General features: G+C 32.7%; 1 protein-coding gene across 2 annotated transcripts; it reads left to right on the top strand.

Moving 5' to 3' along the window:
• Positions 1 to 110: 110 nt before the first annotated feature.
• On the top strand, positions 111 to 18,907 carry LOC143225140 (uncharacterized). Of its 2 annotated transcripts, none has more exons than XM_076454015.1 (3): positions 111 to 6,287; positions 9,497 to 9,585; positions 17,876 to 18,907. In XM_076454015.1, exons 1-3 carry the CDS (start codon positions 6,265 to 6,267, stop codon positions 18,499 to 18,501), a joined length of 738 nt encoding a protein of 245 aa, XP_076310130.1. In that variant the 5' UTR covers positions 111 to 6,264; the 3' UTR covers positions 18,502 to 18,907. The 2 variants fall into 2 exon arrangements, with proteins under 2 accessions (XP_076310130.1, XP_076310128.1); XM_076454013.1 differs by having other exon boundaries at positions 9,470 to 9,585.
• Positions 18,908 to 19,413: the final 506 nt, after the last annotated feature.

Raw genomic sequence — 19,413 nt, 5'->3', positions numbered from 1 at the left:
CAAAGAACTGTAAAAAATTATCCAAGGTATTACACATCATTTACAAGGTTTTAGTTTTGCCCATTTTATATCCTTGCATCAAAACAAATGCGATTTTCTATTACTCTAGTAATGATAAAATACTTTTAGCATTAAGGAAAAAAGTAATATAAAGCTATGAAAATGTTAGTTTTCATTGACATTTCAATTACAGAGATTAACTACATTGTATTAAAACCAGTTGGAGCCTCATTATTTTGTTACAGTCATTTCGCATGATGATTACATTTTACCTGACGACCATGTGGTTTGCCAACAGCCTGAAAGCATAGTTTCAACTGCATATAAATCTATTGTATAGTTATAGAGTGTAAAGCTGACGACGTCTCTCTGTTAACTTTCCATAATCCATCAAGTGTATGAAGAGGACACTAGTTTCTAAACGTCGTTTTTACATTCCAATTGCATAGAAATCCGTAGGTACTGAATTCGGGAAACTAGCCGGTTTGTCTTCACATGGCATAGCGTGAGTATCTATTTCTTTTTCCAGCTGCCTTAGGTCTGCGATGATTGAACTGGAAATATCACTGAAAACCTTATCTTGATAAATTTATACCACGTTGACCTCGTTTACAGATGGAAACCTTTTGTTTTATCTTTCGTACTGGTGTTTAGAATGCGTCGATGACTATTGTCATTTATATTGCTTACCACATGTAGTATACGACATACTGCAGGACTGTTTTTGAAAATTGATTAAGTTTTTTTTTCCAGTTTCATTAATTACAAGGAATATCCCAGTTGATGACACTTTAAAACATTTTCTATTGACTGCTAAGGCTATACATATATAAAAAATGCAAAAAAGCTTGCATGTTAGACTTGCAAGGAAAAGAAAATTCGTTCAAAACAGCTGCTATGTAATTTTTCTTCTTATTATTATTCTACCAGTCTACAACAAAAACAGCTAGATATATAGAACCAAAACCTTTTGAATAATATTTAATAAGGTACTGCAAAAGTCGCAGAGGTATTAAAAAGTCAGTTTGTTTTTTGTATATTTTACATAATCTAAAAACATCATAACTCCAGCGAATCATAACTATATTAATACACATATTCATAGGAAATTACTTTAAAATATTTGTTTGCTTATTTGCAGCTAAACACAAAACTGCACAATTGACTATCTGCGCTCTGACAACCAAGTGTGTCAAAACTCCGGAGCTATAAGTCTGCAGACATATCACTGTATCTCTTCTTGTACATGTTTATAGTAATAAGACATTGCGTATTATATTCGAAGCAAACAAAAATAATCGGTAGTCCAGGTAATTAGAATGGATTTTTACAATGTTAGGGTTTTTCAAAAGATTAATGGCAAGTTTACGGACTTATACTGCTAATATAGTGGGGTTTGAATAATCCCTGTGGTTAATGAATTAGAGATAGCTCATTGGGTAGGTTTGAAAACAAGAACAACAACAACATTAGGTGGAAGGTTGATGCTCTATTCTGTTTGAATTAACATCACTGAAGGCTGCAGATTCTTATGTGAATAAACAATTTTTGGGCGGATTATTTATAAATCTCTTCGTTTTTATAGTCTGGTTTACTTATTTGTCGTTATTCAAAATAATGTATTTCGAGTATTTATCTATTACTTTGCGCATAGGTGTAAGCTGCATAAACAAACTACATGAGTGTTGGGAAATTCCCATTATATGTTTTGAACACATGCCAGAGCACGTGGTTGAACTTTATCTATGATAACAAATAACAGGATGATAGTTTTTATTGTAAAATTTTTTTTCCAGTTTACATAAACAAGAAAAATAATTTTAATAGCAAACGTTTTAAAAATAAGTCTAGTTTCATAACAAGAATTTAATGAATCTATTACATGTCACATATAATTTTAATAATAATTATATGATTTTAAGAAGACAAAGCTTGGTTTCATATATTTAATTCATATTTAATTATCTTCGATATCCAATAAAGAGTACATCTTTACTTTTGTCATTTGTTAAACAGCCTGAGTGGACTGACAGCATCACCAAACTGTTCTTGAATATGAGTTAATGATATTTCGTACGATTTGTTTTTTATGAAATAACACCATATGCAATGTGATTCATTTTAATATTACTTAAGCTTTTTATCAGTTGGCTATTCATAAAAGAAAACATTGTTATGATGTGCATTTATGTAAGGCTGTTGTAATGCCAATACTTTTAAAAATTAAAAGTACAGCGTCCAACTAGAGTATCTGTGGTTTAAAAGAGTTTGTTTATATATGTCCTAACACAAGTTTTATTTCTCATTTCTCCAGGATATATAATATGCTGATGTTACTTATGTTTGAAATTAATTCAACATACAGAAATCAAAACAAATTAGAATTATCGGCAAGAGTAGAAATGAAAAGAAGCTTTTTAAATTTTATTTATTGTACACTTACTCAGTACCTCCTTATGTAGTACCTTAAATTACTGTGGCCTCAAAATCGAAAGAGAAACAACTTGTCATTTTCGTTTCTTTCGTAAGAACTTGAAAAAAATGAATAAAATATATTACTAGCCAGATATCTTGATCAAAATACCGTCGCTATCAGAACCCTCTTTACCCAGTTGTCTAACTGCTTTCCGTAACGAAAACTATTGAAAACTTCACAGCAGAAGTTATATAATATATACTAAAGTTTTGAGTATCTCACTAGCTCTAACAAGAATGTAAAGTTCGAAAACTGTTGAATTAGAAAATAGAAGGTAAGCTCAATTTCTCAAAGCTTTTGAATATATCTTAAAGCGTCTTTTGAAAATGTAGATGAGACAATGGCGAAATAAATAATGTAAAAGTTCTTTAAAAATTAACTATTTGAGTCTAAAATTTAGGTTTAAGGTTTTCACTTATATAGATATAGGATATATTTCGAAAGATCATATATATGAAACTAAATCAAAAACTTCAGTCTAATTGGCCATGTGGCTTGCATGCAATCGTTATTTGTACAAGTTGAATTATAGGAATCTGAGAACGAACTGGATACTTTTGTTTTCTTTTCAGAATTTCACCCAGAATGGATTCAAAGAAAATGAAGGTTTGCAAGTTGTATATAATCAATTTTTAGGAATCAATCCAATTAGATGAACAGCAGATTATAGTTCACAAGCCAAGCACTTCCCAAAAACATTAATATAAACCCAGACTATGTAAACAACAAAAACTCTTTTAACAATGTGAATTTCAATGAATGAATCCATAATATTGATCGCAGATTATATTTGGGTTCTTCATGTAACATTATCTTGTGAAAAAGGTATCATGAGTGATGTTTTATTAAATAATGTTCTTCACTATATTTGTAGTAGGCGAAACAAACAAATATTTTCGTCTTTAGTAATGAATATGTTTATTCGTTAAGTTTTTTTGAAAAACAGATGTTTGCTGCAATTTGATTCACGAGCAGGACCAAAAATGGTTTGTTTATAAATGCAAAATGGCAAACATCAGATAGAAGTGGGAAAAGAATAAGAGATAAGAGATTTTGAAATTTTTTAAATCTGTTTGTATAAAAAGTTCAGAGTTTTACGTATGTGTGGGCCGGATTCTTTACAGTACGCGTCTGTGACTTGTTGGCAACAAATTCCAACAATAGCTGTTGTTGTTTTTTGGAATTTCGCACAAAGCTACTCGAGGGCTATCTGTGCTAGCCGTTCCTAATTTACCAGTGTAAGACTAGAGGGAAGGCAGCTAGTCATTCAACAATAGCACATAGTCCACTTGTTTTAACATAATATCTCAAAACATGTCAAATGTTTAAATAATTATTTGTTACAAAGTTAATTACCACAATTCTATCCAGAACTTTAAATAATCGTCTCTTTTTCCTTAAAAGTATATACAGTTTGGCTCAATTACTTTAGAACACATATGAAAAGGTAAATTATTCTTTTGTAATTCTACAATATTCTACAATAAAAATCCACAATAATTTCATTTGAAAAGAAAGCTTCACTATATGCTCGTTATGGAACTTACAAATACACAATCTGAATCTATTTTACTATCTTTACACTTTGTTTTACCTAAACTATATTTTTTACACATATTTTCAGACCAACAGAGGTCTAACATGTTTTACACATTGCATGATAATAAGATGGAATAATACTCTGTTGAAACAACGAGGAAAAGTTCTTAACACTATGACACAATAATAAAATAAGTACCAATGCAAAACAACAAATGAAATACACAATGCATGATCGGTTAAATAAAGAATCCTATGATAAACTATTATTTCTAAAAATAACTAAATTTAACAGTTGTACTAAAATATTTATTAAATTATAATACTATATTCAAATACTGATTTCAGTCCATGCACAAAGTCTACTCATATAGTATGCGCCGACATTTGCAATGCACTTAATGAATTCAGTGCAGAACCAATAATTCTGGAGATACACACCCACCTTATGATCCTTGAATTGTAAGTTGTATACTTCTGGATGTATGCAAGTGGCTGATAGTTTGTCTGGATGATAAATTTCTTCCCGTAGTGGTAGCCATGGAATTTCTGGATGGCAAATGTGATGACCAAACATCGTTCAGCCACAGAGTAGTTATCCTCATTATGTAACACCTCTTTGCTGATGTTCGTTGCAGAAGAAAGTTAGTATAAATGTTCTTCTAATTCCAACGTTTGATGCATTGGGCTGGAAGATGGATGGTTTATTGAAGTCTGGTGTTGTAAGAAGTAAAAAACTTTCTAACTTGTTCCTCAACTTCTGGGATACCACTGCTGTAGTTGTTCCCACTTCACCTTGTTGTGTTGGCATCTCTTGGTCAGGTCCGACAGTGGTGCAGTGACTTCAGTCTAGCTTGGAATGGACTTTCTGGTGTATCTTGCTAGCCCCAGGAAGGATCTGACTTGTTGTTTGGTCATCCGAGCTGGTGCATCTTGTTTGCGGGCTAGCTTCTCCTCTTTTAAGACTATCTATTGGTCTCTCACCTTACGTCCAACAAAGTGCAGCACAGAATAACCGATCTAGCACTTAGATGGTCTGATGGTCGGACATCCTACTCTCACTCGTCCAAACAGCTCTCTGAGTTTCTTCAGTTGGTCTTCCCATCTGACTCTTTGGGTCAGAATGTTGTCCACATAATCCTCGAGGTTGGTAGTTTTTTTGGAGCGTGTTCCTCATCATGCAGTTGAATGTTTTTGCTGTTGAGTTGTAAAACCTAAATGTTTATCAACCAAGAACGATGCTACTACTTCACTCTGATCGCTCAAAAGCATTTGTACTATATTTGTATCACAAGCATATGTAAAGCGTGAACTAGACATAGGCAGATATTTATACAAACAAGCTTACATTCAGTTTAAGAGTATAATTCTTATTATCTATCGAAAATGAAGAGAAGAAAGGAAAATAATTCCACATTTTATTAATATTTAGTATTCTAGAATGAAATGCATAGATTTTAGGCACTGCAAGTCTTGTTCCTCAGGAAATTTAACATGATAATGTAAACAATGTATCATTATCATCATTTGCAATATGAACCACTGTTCCAAAAACAAAAACAGAGAAATAATAGCTTGTTTTAACATTGTTGTTCATTAATAATAAAATAACATCACTTATTACTAGTGTTTGTAACGTAGGCTCAATAATATTCTTATTGGAGCGTAACTCCGGTTTTATGTGCAATTCGCATGGTAACAGTGAAAATAACTAAATGAAAAAAAAAGTCTGGCGCTCATGCAATTTTTTGCAACAAAGTTTATTGTCGGGAAATTATTTTACAGAGTAAATGTTATCTTTTATTCTGTTGACAAACATTGTTTGGCTAACTGTACAAAATGTATGGTTATGTATTTATTTTACGTGTCCTTCAATATTGTTATTGCTTGACAATGATCATCTCAGAAATTTGCGCAACTTCCTGATATAACTCTACTGTAGTATTATCACTAGAACGTAACGTGCAGCACATAAAAAGCAGTCTGCTAGAACAGCTTGAACAAGATTTTTGCTATCATATAACTAAAATTTCAGTAGTTACTCAATCTACCATTGTATTATATTTGTATATAATATAATATACAATCATTATATTGTATATATGTACAATATGTTTTATTGATTACATAGAATCAATAAGTATACTGCGAGACTCTTCCTAAAATAAATTTGCTTCTATCGGTTGCTCCTTATTGAGAAGAATAACAAAATATATATTATTCTCGCTTGTGAACAACGCCGTATCTAAATGAGGAAAGACAAGCAAGACAGGTACGTTTTAAGTACAGCCAGATATCTTGTTTTCTATATTTTCATTCTCAAATGAAAGTATTTTAAGATTACAGTAGGTGATTTCGAAAAACAATTTAGGTTTTTTCTTTGTGAATGTGTCTTATTCAAGAATATGTATTAAGTTTACAAACATGTTTTAATGTAATAAGAATTGATGTAACAACTTATAATGTCTTTTGTAAGGCAAGAATAAAACTAGGAACTTCTATATTAAAAATGGAAATATATTTTGATAAGTATTTATATCACATTAAAAAAACAACAACACGCAAACCACACAAAACTGAGATGTATTTCACCTGTGAATTTTTGCAGGGTTCCCGAAAGTGTTCTGTTTCATAAGTAAATAAAACCAAAATTAAGAGTTTTAAACAGAGACGTCAGAACCGGGTGTACTGTAGCACCCCCACGTTTGTATATTTCAATTATATTATCACATTAATTTTATGGAGGGGGGGCAAGACCCTAGACCCGCTAAATTGAGCTGCCTTTGTAAAAATCTGAATGTTTAGCCAAGCACCCCACTTTGCAACTTCTTCCAACACAAGAGATAAATATTTTTGTTTTTTGCTTTTGAAATTTATTTGTCATGTTGTTTTGTAGTTTACAAAGTGTATAATTCTTCTCGTGATGCATGACATTCGCACGCTTTATTGACGTCACGACAGTACAAATTGCAAAGTTAATCATCATATACGTGATGATCAGTTTACTGACTGACAAACAACACAGTACTGTATGATGGTGCGAGTGATTAAAATAAGTGTCAGAAGTGATGTTAACAGTAACTGCTAATACAAAATATATATTATACTAACAGTAATTAAAACAAAATCTAAAATAATTTGAATAATCTAGTTTTCGTTTACGTTTGTTGTCATTTTTACGGCTGCATGAGTGTCAGAAAACTCTGTAATTTATTCTACTACCTCCGCCAGCGACAAAATAACGAATATAACATACAACCGAAAAATCGACTTATGCGTTATTTGTTTCACCTCAGTTCTCTAAAGCATTCATGTTAGAAGTTGAAATTAATCAAAATTGAACTCTCAGAATTGAGATTCGTTTAATTTCTACAGGAGTCAGGTATGAACTAACGTTTAATGTACAGAACTGTGGATCTGAAGGTTTATAGATCGCAGTCCCATTACGGTAAAATAAAACACAGTGAACGCGTCATGCGAATTTCTAATTCCACAATTCCACGCAAGTAGCTCAAGAATTAGCAGTGGTATCGTTGTCGGGCTGTTTTTTTCTAGATAATCCTTGTGTAGCTTTACAAGAATTTACGAAACAAAAAAGTTCTTGCAGAAAAATATGCGACTGTTTGGAAAAGAAGCATAAATAATAAAAAATTAATCATGTTTTTATTAAATTAATCAAGATATTTAAGTTAATATGATAAAAATGTAATGGCAATGTTTCTTTTTACGTTCTCGAATCTATTTTGGTGAAGTGTAAGAAACTAAATCGGAATGTTTGTGGCCCCTAAACACGTATACGACAGTATCAAACTGTTGTTAATATATTATAGTTAAATAATTAAAAGGTACAGCGGTAAATCTACGGATTTACAACACTAAAATAAGGGGTTTGAATCCCTTCAGTGGACACAGCATATAGCCAGATGTGGCTGTGCTGTAAGAAAAACACACACAGTTACAGATAAATAAAAAAGTATTTCTTTATACACTAATAAAGCCAGGAACATGTCATGATAATAATAACAATCATGCGAAAATCGAAAGTAAATGTATTGATGGCTGATATGAATCTTTCAAAAACAATGCAAATAAGATAGTAGAGATGGCATTACGATCATCTGTGTATTGTAACTTAGGAACAGAGCATAGTAGAATGTTAGGAGACAAAAATAAGATAAATCAATTCAATTGTTATCAAATAGTTATATGTATATATAGGTGTATGTTAATTCTTTCCTGTGCTATTACTTAGGCATGATACAAATACCATCCCTACTATCTTGTTTGTATTGTTTTTTGAAGGTTTAGTTATGGTCATTTCCATATTTACTTACTTTTTTGGAAAGGTTTTTCCCTTACTTGTTTGCTTGTTGTTGTTGTGTTTAATGCAGCGTTTCAATAGACATAGGAAGGTTGTACTTACAACTGAGTTCTATATACAATGAGGTTCTGACAGCGATAATTCCTGTTTCACTTTCTACTTACGGTTGTTTGTTAAAAAGCTGATTTCAAGGGGCAAAGATAACGCCATTTATACCAAATTTATGATCAAATATTCGTAGTTAATAACACTTATAAGTGCATACTTTGTTTGAAACTATGTGACTTCAGTGAAATTGATTGACATCATTGTTTTTGTTTGTGAGTTATGTAATACAAATGAAACAGCAGAAATAAAAATAAATTCAAACATTTCTGCTATGATATTCACAGACAATGCCAAAACTTGTAACTCAGTCATTACATAAATATTGTTATAAAAGGAAACACTGTTATAGTATTGTAAAGTTTTGATGACGTATTAAGGAGATATTTATAATACGATTTCGATGAACAACTAAGCCATCCCTACATACTCAGTGCTGCCTCCTGTCTTATTAATGAACAACTAAATACTCTGGTTAGAAGTAAAATTGTAAAAACTTCAGTTGAATTCTTTACTTCTAATAACAATATAGCACTGCATGTAAGCTAACTAGATGAGACAGTATTGATCTACTTCAACGTAAAATAAACCTTATGCACACGTGGGTTAAATGGCCATGCTAGACCCTAAGGCTCAGGGCATATCCTTTCCTGATTTAGAACTGTAGAACAGATAGCAACCAGTTAGCAATATATATATATACTGTCTATGCCAAGCATGTTGAGTGTGACATCACGACACCTACCTTACACATTTTGATCTTTGGCTTGACAAGTTATATAATAGACAACGTTTGGTTTTTGGTTCCAGTTAATGTCGGGTTTGTTGAAATATATAAACACACCGCAATTTACAACACACAAAACAATACTGACCAAAGAGACACTGTATAAACAAAACACATCAAATCCAACATGAGAATTACCAAGAAGTTAAAATTTACGTTATTATTATAATAATAGTACTTTTGTTATATTATTCAATAGTTTATGCATACATATATATGTATAACGTTTTTTTCTCCTTAGGAATATAAATGATGCTTATTTTATCAGATTGACCGTGGCAAATGACCAGATAATGCCGTCCAAAAGGATGTTTTGTTGTCTTGCAATGTCTATCATATTTACAACACAACCTGTTGGTGAGTCTTGTTTCCTTTCTGTGTATACATTTAAATTGTAAGTTTTGTCTGAATTAAACTTCGAACTTTTGTTTCTGTATTTCGCATATGAGAATAACTTTAATTTATTATTTTCAGTTTCCTTTGAATACAAAAGATCAAAATAATTAATGGGTAGTACCCAATTTACTTCTAATCGTGACATTAGGTAGCGAAAAAAACAAAATATGTTATTTAAAAGTAAAGGTATATAACTTACTTCATTTAAGTTTTTCGTATGCATTTGTGAACCAGCAATAAAAAAATCATATTGATACAGGTGTAGTAAGTTTCACTACACGCTGTGGTAATGTTTAGTTTTTATACAAGCATGTTAGGGTTATGTTAGACCAGTATTATTACTTTGCTGATGATGTCTTACAAAAACTATTTTGATTGGTTGTTGGTCATATCTAACTCCTAATATAGTGCTTTCGCATGAACGTAACCATATTCAAAAATTAGTTCCTTTAACAGTCATATCGATATTGAAAAATGTAGCCTCTAATGCGCATAGTCATACTGAAAGATGGCAGCATCATAAGGTGCAATCACATTGGAAAATTATTTACTCCACTAGGTACGAGGTTAGAGTGCATAATGACGAAACAGTTCCTTGTATAGATGTCATGGTTCTGTTAATTTATTCATTAGGCAAAACCATCCGGTGTAGAACTTTCTGGCCCCCAGTGGCACAGTGGAATGTCTACGAAATTACAACGCTAGAATCTAGGTTTCGATACTCGTGATGGGCAAAGCACAGATAGCCCATAGCCTAGTTCTTGTGCTTAACTACGAATAAACATAAAAATAGAACCTTTTGATTGCTGGAGTTTAAAGTCATTTTTTACACTAGATCTACTGATTACCTTTTTAATCATATATTTCTCAGGATCTTTGTCAGCAATATTTAATAAATATTTTTCATTACTAATTCTTCATTTCTTCAGAAAAATTACTTAGATGTTATTTATCTCTTCATCAAGTAATAACTTATCAAGTGCATCATATTATTATTCATAACCTACTACACAACCTTGTTAACATAATATATATATTACCAATATACAATATATATTGTTACCAAATATATATATATATTTAAGTATCTGTGAACATGATATACATTGATCATTTAGAGACAGCCAACCTGACTAGTTTAAACCACTTCTTGTAAAACTTGTTACCAGCTTCCTCGAATAATACGATGGTAGAAGATTCTTCACGTGATAAGATGATAACAGATTTTTAACGTCAAAAGATAGTAGTGGTTTTCTCAAGTAATAAAATAATAGAAACTTCTTCAGATGATAAACTGGTAGCTGTTTTCGCAGATTATAATACGGTAGCAGCGTTATGAGGTGACAAGATGATATTTGCTTCCTCAGACAATAAAGTGATAGCAACTTCTTCAGATCATAAATGATAGTGTCTTTATTAGGTGATAAGATGACTCGACTTCCTCATGTGGTAAGATTTTTATGGGAAGGTCATCTTTAAATATAATATGATATTAGTTTAAAATCCCACAGTAGTTTTATCCAGACTTTATTTTGTTAAAACTTGGAGGTGCATTAGACATACAATGATCATTAAAGGATAAAGAACATGGAGCTTACAAAGATTTCATCTTGGGTTTGAAGTTTATTTGCCTTTTAAACTTCTCACCAGTAATATAAACATTTCATGTTTTCATAATTACTTTTTTACCTTTAAGTCAATTTATTTTGTTTTCTGTAAACTGTCAAAAATATATGGACACTAATTTAGTGAGTTTTTCATTTTTACTTTTAGTGTATCACATAATAATGGTACAAATGCATTTAGTGTAGTATTTCAGTGAGTCACCAAGGGGTATTTATAAGCTTGTTTGATTTCACGAAGAAATGTCGTCAGTCAAGTTTCTGATCCACAACTGATTCTGTATTTTTCTTTCTTGTAAATAACGCTTATAGAACTGCATCTCTTCATACTCACCTATTAGTTTTGTTTTGGTGTATTCATGAATGGATAATGCTTGAGTTGCTCATAGATTGTTATTTTGTTATTCTCCAGCTCTTTCTTAATACTTGGTATAACTTCGTAGTCTACCATTCGTTTAACTTCTTTCGAGATATTCCGCTCAGATAACAATTTATATGCTTGCCTTTTCATTTCTCCCTGGTGGCGCAGCGGTATGTCTTCAGACTCTCACTGCTAAAAATCAGGTTTCGATACCCGTGGTGAGCAGAGCACAGATAGCCCATTGTGTAGCTTTGTGATTAATTCAAAACAACAACGTAACTATACATTTGTAAATAAATGTTAAAAAATAAATTTGTATAACAATGTGACTAGGTCATTTAAGTCGATGGCCAATTGTGATTAAGAATTGTTGCACTTATTACAAAGAAAAATACCGTTAATAGTGGAAGAATTTTCCATATATGTAAATCTTAAAGTACAAGCAAAGTAGAACAGTACTTAAAGCGCTGTGAAAAATCTGAAAGATAGGCCTAGAAAAGGGAGTAATTGTTTTTTAAGGCATAACAAGCAAGTACCTATTTTTTGTAATACATTTGCTTCCAAACCAATTAATAACTCGTGTAGTTTTGCGCGAAATTCAAAATCAAAAACAAAACAAAACAAACCAGTCAGAAAGGATTGATGTGAGAAACATAAGGTTGCCAATACCATTTTAACATCACTGCAGTGACTGTACCAGATCAAAACCAGATTTGAACAATATCATTTTACAAATATAATCTGACCTTCCAAATAACTTTACCATATTGGATCTGTATTGTTGGAAAAAGTTAATGCAAGCTTGTGACAGACTTCGAGAAATTATCTGTATTGCTAAAAAGATTCACACAAGCTTTTGATGGACTTCAAACAAGGATATGTATTGCTGGAAAAGCTGAAACAAGCTTTTGATGAAATTTTGTGGTAAAATCGTTTTTGTAATAATATTTAACAGTGTTCTCCATTCTATACGCTATCAAACAAACATCTTCTTCTTGAAAACCTTTACATATTTGATATACTTTAAGTACCACATTTATAGTACACAGAAAAGTGATATGTTATTGCGAACAAAAGTACGTATCATTCTGAAAGAACCTTAAATAGCTTTTTGAGCCATTTTATAGGCCATGAAGTAGAAAAGGAGATTCTGATACAAATTTTCAACTCTTTCAACTGTATAAAGGATAAAATATATCGGGTACTAATAAACGTTTATTTTTCTTTATGTTTTAGAGTTACATAGATAATATATATGTTAAAATACCAAAATAATTGTTATTTATTGACATATCTTCTCTATTTAAAACTTTTTAAACACTGACTCTGTAATGTTAGTAACACGAGCCCATTTGTAGTCTAATTTAATACATAAATCTAACGTAAGGCTTAGCTAGTAAATCTTATTTTGTTTAAGGCTAAAGCTCGTTGCCATAAAACTTTTGAATTAAATTTTTTTACAGCATATCAGCAAAATGACAGAAAATAAAGAATATAAACAAACCTTTCTCACAAATCACTCTCAGTAGTGAGCATTAATTGGCCTAAGAATAGTCAGCTGATAATTGTGACGATAAACAATATTGTTTATTGTATATATACATTGTTGAGCATCACCAAAAAAAAACAAACAAAAAAACGATCGTCAAAGCGTTCTCGAGAGAGGCAAGGAAATAAACATTTTATGGTTATTGATAATGTTATCTTTGAGGGTAAATCAGCTCAAATGAGTTAAACATATGTATATAACATACCAAAACATTTATAAAAATTGATTTTCATTTAATTTGAATCGATATAAAATGGATCGTGAATTGTTATACCAGGAATACAGGTGTCATCCACTGAACTACAGAAGGCCCGGCATGGCCAAGCGTGTTAAGGCGTGCAACTCGTAATCTGAGGGTCGCGGGTTCGCAACCCCATCGCGCCAAACATGCTCGCCCTTTCAGCCGTGGGGGCGTTATAATGTGACGGTCAATCCCACCATTCGTTGGTAAAAGAGTAGCCCAAGAGTTGGCGGTGGGTGGTGATGACTAGCTGCCTTCCCTCTAGTCTTACACTGCTAAATTAGGGACGGCTAGCCCTCGAGTAGCTTTGTGCGAAATTCCAAAAAACAAACAACAAACTGAACTACAGCACTATTTGCTTTTTCTGTACTTGTTAAGAAAGTAAGATTAATACTTACATACACTGCTGGCCAAAATCTTAAGGTTAATGAAAACAAAATGCATTTTGCGTTACTAGACTCAACCATTTATTTGAGTAGAGCTTCGAAAGATTGAAATAAGAAAATGAAAAATAAAAATAAAAAACCTTTTTAAGCATTGAATAAGGAAAATGTAAACACTATGAAAATAACCTAAATACTAGCTGGTCAAAAGTTTAAGACCTATACGGAAACGAAGCGTTAATCGATAAACACGTAACGAAATTTAGTCATTTGTGTTCAAGCATTAGCGTTGTCAACATCTCCCACTGACATTTTCTGTGTTACATTGGGTAAAAACATGGCAAAGGCTAAAAAGTTGACAGAGTTTGAACGTGGCAGAATAGTCGAGCTGCAAAAGCTGGTGAGATTGGGCGAAGTAAAACTGCTGTAGCAAATTTCTTAAAAGACCCTGAGGGATACGGAACGAGAATTTCAAGTGGTCGGCCCAAGCAAATTTCGCCGTCGTTAAGCAGGTTTCGAAGAGTTGTCCGGCAAGAAACAAGCCGATTGTCGAACCAGATTAAGCCCCTTACGGACGTAGAATGCAGCTCAAGAACAATAAGACGGCATCTGCAAGAGAAAGGCTTTAAAAACCGTAAACGTATTCAAAGGCCACGCTTCCTTCCACACTACAAAACAGCTCGGTTAAACTTCGTTGAGAAACACCAAACATGGAACGAAGAAAAGTGGACGAAGGTTTTGTTCTCTGATGAGAAAAAATTTAACCTGGGTGGTCCAGATGGCTTCCAACGTTACTGTCACGATAAGAATATCCCACCGGAGACATTTTCTACATGACACAGTGGAGGAGGTTCCATCATGATCTGGGGTACTTTCTCCTTCCATGGAACAATGGAGCTTCAGGTTATACAGGGTCGTCAAACAGCAGCTGGCTACATTGGCATATTGGAGAGAGCATCCGCATTGACTGGAAGCTCTCGCTTGTGTGGAAATGGTTGGATCTGTCAGCAGGACAACGCTGCAATCCACAATGTCCGTAGGACAAAGGACTTTTTCATGGCAAATAACGAGATTATTTTGGAAAATCCAGAGTGTTCATTCGAATTGGATCCCATTGAAAATGTTTGTGGGTGGATAGTAAGGGAAGTCTATAGAAATGGACGTCAATTCCAAACAGTGCATGATCTTCGTCAAGTCATCTTCACCACTTGGAATAACATTCCAGCCAGCCTTCTGCTTATATCGGCCATGCCAAAGCGAATGTTTGCAGTTATTCACAATGACGGCCGTGCAACTCACTACTGAAACCTGTTGTTGGGCATTTCCTACTCTGTTTAAGACTTCTTTTTGGTATGTTCTTAAACTTTTGACCAGCTAGTATTTAGGCTAATTTTGTAGTGTTTACATTTTTTCTATTAAATGCTGAAAAGTTTTTCATTTTTATTTTCCCTTTTCTTATTGTCATCTTTTGGAGCTTTGCTCAAATAACTGGTTGAGCCTAACAACGTAAAATGCATATTTTTTCTTTATGTTCATTAGCCTTAAGATTTTGGGTAGCAGTGTATAAACAAGTGTTTAACAATGTTATGCAACATTGTGTAACTCAATATGAAATTGTGTTAAATGATTATCGTATCCTAAAAAGTTACGCTTTTAAGTTCGGAAATTAATAACAAAGCAGAACATTGTTTATTATTACTTTGGGAATAGAAATAACAGGTTGAATAACATACGCAAATATTTTATACTTGTATTAACGGTAATGGTTTATGTTATACCATATCGTAATAACTATACTTAAATCATTGATATCTGGGGAAGTCGTAAGTGTAATCCACAGGACACAAAAGTCACTAATATTTCTGTTAGTTATGAGTTAGTCACGAGTATCTTCTGTCTTGAGTTATGTGGGTTATGAATGTCTGCTCTGACTAAATAGTGAGTTCTTGAAGTATTAAAGGGACAATATCTACTTGTTTAGCGGTTTATTATCAGTTTTACTGAATGAGTAACATCCTATAATCATGTCAAATTATAGATTATTCACATGTTACTAAATATTTAATTATAAAATACGTCCTAAAGAAGTGGTTCATGGGATGGGAGAGAAAAAAACGAGGCCTTGATGTGGTAGTATTTTTAAAAATCAAGCTTGTATAACACTTAAAGAGCAGATTTACATAATTTTTATGTCACTATAAGGGATTTACTCATCATGGAGAAAATATTTTATTTTGGTTTAACTTCGTGCAAAACTACACGTGTGCTATATTCGCTAACCGTCCCTAATTTTGCAGTATAAAACTGCAGGAAATGGAACTAGTCATCACCATCCACCGACAACTTTTACTTTTACTTAATCTATGTTCAGTTGGTGATGATAAAATTTGTATTATATATTGCTTTCGTAGCTATATTATGAAATTTGCAGACGATATTAAAGTAAGTTATATTTTTAACTTTATAAGGTATGTCGAGAAAGTGATCACTAATAGTACAATAACTCTATGAGCAAGAGTGAAGTTTTGAGAAAATCACTTCAATTTTATTTGTTGTCAGCAACTCAATAGAGAAAAAATTTACTGTTAAATTTTAATGCAGTCAAAATATTTGTGTATTTTGTTTTCCACTTTAAAAGTTTTGTTTGGTTTTTTTTGTTGTGGATTTCACGCAAAGCTACACGAGGGCTATCTGCGCTAGTCATCCCTAATTTGGTAGTGTACGACTAGAAGGAAGGTAGCTAGTCATCACCACCCACCGCCAACTTTTGGGCTAATCTTTTACCAACGAATAGGGGGATTAACCATCACATTATAAAGCACCGACGGCTGAAAGGGTGAGCATATTTGGAGCGACTGGTATTCGAGCCCTCAAACATCGGATTGTGAGTCGAATGTCTTATCTACCTGGCCATGCCAGGCCACACTATAAAAGTAAAAATTACTTTACGTACGTTTGGCATAGGATGCCAAGAAAGGGCATAATAAATGAAAAAAACAAACACACATTCATCTTTACTGTTTGAAAACTAATAAAATTTTATAGCACATAATATATGTTCTAAATTATTTATATCATCGCCATTAACGTTTCTAAGAACAAGAAATCGATAGGAGTACCTCATTGTTTTTTATCTCATTAAAATTATGCAATTGCCACCTATTGCTAAAGTTCGGTGATAACGTTTTTGCAGACTTGTTCCAGTCTATATATATAAAGGAATAAACATTACAGTTTAACATTCTGTACACTCAACTGACTGCTCAACAAAGCTTTTTTCCCAAATGTATACTCAAACATAGTGTGCTTAGTTGACCAAGTCAGAAGTTCAACTGACGAGAAAATACCGGTGCGTTTTAACATTTTATCATTACAAACATTTAAAGTTAAGTTGAATTACCTATCTAATACCAGCACAATTGATCAGGTTACCAGTTAGGAAGTGGAAGTAGAACATAAAGATAATAAAGTTTTTCTTAACCTTTGTGAAAGCTCTACACTTTAAACTATTATAGTCACATGATTTAATCGAAATAACATGACACTACAGAGGCGACATAGTATGTATGTCTTCTTATTTTCATAAGAAATCTTAGAAACGTTTGCGCTTAGAGAAATATTTCTGCTTTTTCGCAATGTATTGAATAAATAAATAAATCGTTATAATTATAACAAATAAAAACAGTCGCTTGCTTATGATATACTGGATAACTGCAAGAAAAATCGCCTAAAAAGTAATACAGGGAGTTGCAGCTGAAATGTACACACTTTTCAGTACAATCTAGTCAGGGAGTGAAAAAAAAATCTTTCTGAGTGAACCCAACGATTAACCAGTCTTTTAACCAAATCGTAAGTATTTCAAGAAATTAATGTGAAGTGTCATTTTACTAATTATTGTATCACGATGCCAAAAATTGTATATAAAATCCCTTTTGTAGAAAAACACAGAGTGATAAACGTATATTTTGTGAATTCAAGTTGGCTTTGTTGATAAATATATCTTATGGTATTTTTGTTTTAATTCACTATTCATTTTCATGTTCTGTTTATCTCAGAAAATCAACATTTTATCAAATATGTTTTTTTGCGTTTTAGGACTTGAAAGCAAAGAAATTCATCATATAAATAAACGGGACACTTGTCACTCCACTGTATTCCAGGTTGTTAATGGTTATTTATCTTACGTGATAAGAGAGACAGCTATTTCAATTCCTGATCCTTTCTGCTGTTTTGATCCACCCCAGATATTCGGCCGTTTCATATGTAACAGCTGTCGAGCTTCAGGTCTGAGTACGTTAAAACAGATACAACTTCCGCAAATTATTTGTTATGGTACCAAGGTTATTGTATCCACTGTTTTAGCTATGGATAATCCATCTGTCTCATGTGAGTGCACAAAGCCTCTCTTTTTTAGGACAGTGACCACTTCTGTCACCTTACAGATTCCTCGTCTAGAGGCTCAAACAATGATGGACGTCAAATTCACTTGCCTACAGAACAGCTCAAAGGTTAAGGATCTGGTGATCACTAGTCAAGCCACGCCTACTGTCAACATCAGTGATTGTGGGTTATTTTGCAGATTAGTGGAATTGTTTGCCAACTTCTTTGTGGAGTTAATTGGATGGCGACTGCAGTTAAGGTTTGATAACCAAATTAAAAAACTCATCCAGAATCAGCTAGACAGAACACCTATCACTTCTTTCTCTGAATGGGTGAAGTGAAAGAAAAGGAGAATTCGAAATCTTGAAATTGTTTTTAGTTGACATGTTTATATAAATAGAGATAAAATGTGAAATTCATTTTTTTTATTTACACTGAGAATAAGGACTCAGAATTCTAGTCCACTTGACAGTTATAAAAACTATTACTAAGGTTCTGATGAAAATTAATATCTAACGCCAGAATTAAATCAATCAAAGGATAAAAATCTTGATTGAATAATTGTTCAGATGTGTAAATAGCTTAAAGTTTCTATCAAATTTGGATCGACCATCTGAAAGTAGACATGTTTGACGTTGAGAAAAGTGAACAAAATAGAGGAATAAAGCATATTATAATAATTATCTGTTTGCACTCCTTGAATTTATAAAAAATGTAATCTGTTAAATAAAAATGCATTTTCTTGAAGTGGCTCATACCTGTGTCTTATACTTAACATCTTGTGCCTGGCATGGACAAGTAGTTAGGGCGCTCGAATCGCACTCTGAGGATCACGGGTTTGAATCTCTGTCCCACTTACTATGCTCGCCCCTTCAGCAGTAGGGACGTTATAAGTGACGGTCAATCCCACTATTAGTTGGTAAAAGAGTAGCACAAGAGTTGGTAGTGGGTAATTATGACTAGCTGCCTTCCCTGTAGTCTTTCACTGCTAAATTAGGAACGGCTAACGCAGATAGTCCTCGTCTAATTATGCGCAAAGTTCATAACAAAATTCAACATTTTCTATTTTAAACAAATATAATAAAAACACTTTACGGAAGGAAGTTTATGAAAATCTTGAGAAAATTGGAATATTATGTCACATTATTTGCAGATTTATTTCTAAACCATTCAGTATGACTCTGAGGTCAATAATGATTCTGTATATAGTTTCAGGAGTTGGTTCATCTCCCTCTGGTACTTTGTAAACATCT

This window comes from Tachypleus tridentatus, chromosome 9 (assembly GCF_004210375.1).
Source record: "Tachypleus tridentatus isolate NWPU-2018 chromosome 9, ASM421037v1, whole genome shotgun sequence".
NCBI classification, from domain to species: domain Eukaryota; kingdom Metazoa; phylum Arthropoda; class Merostomata; order Xiphosura; family Limulidae; genus Tachypleus; species Tachypleus tridentatus.
The sequence above is the reverse complement of the archived record's forward strand: the minus strand, read 5'-3'. Positions and strand labels throughout refer to the sequence as shown.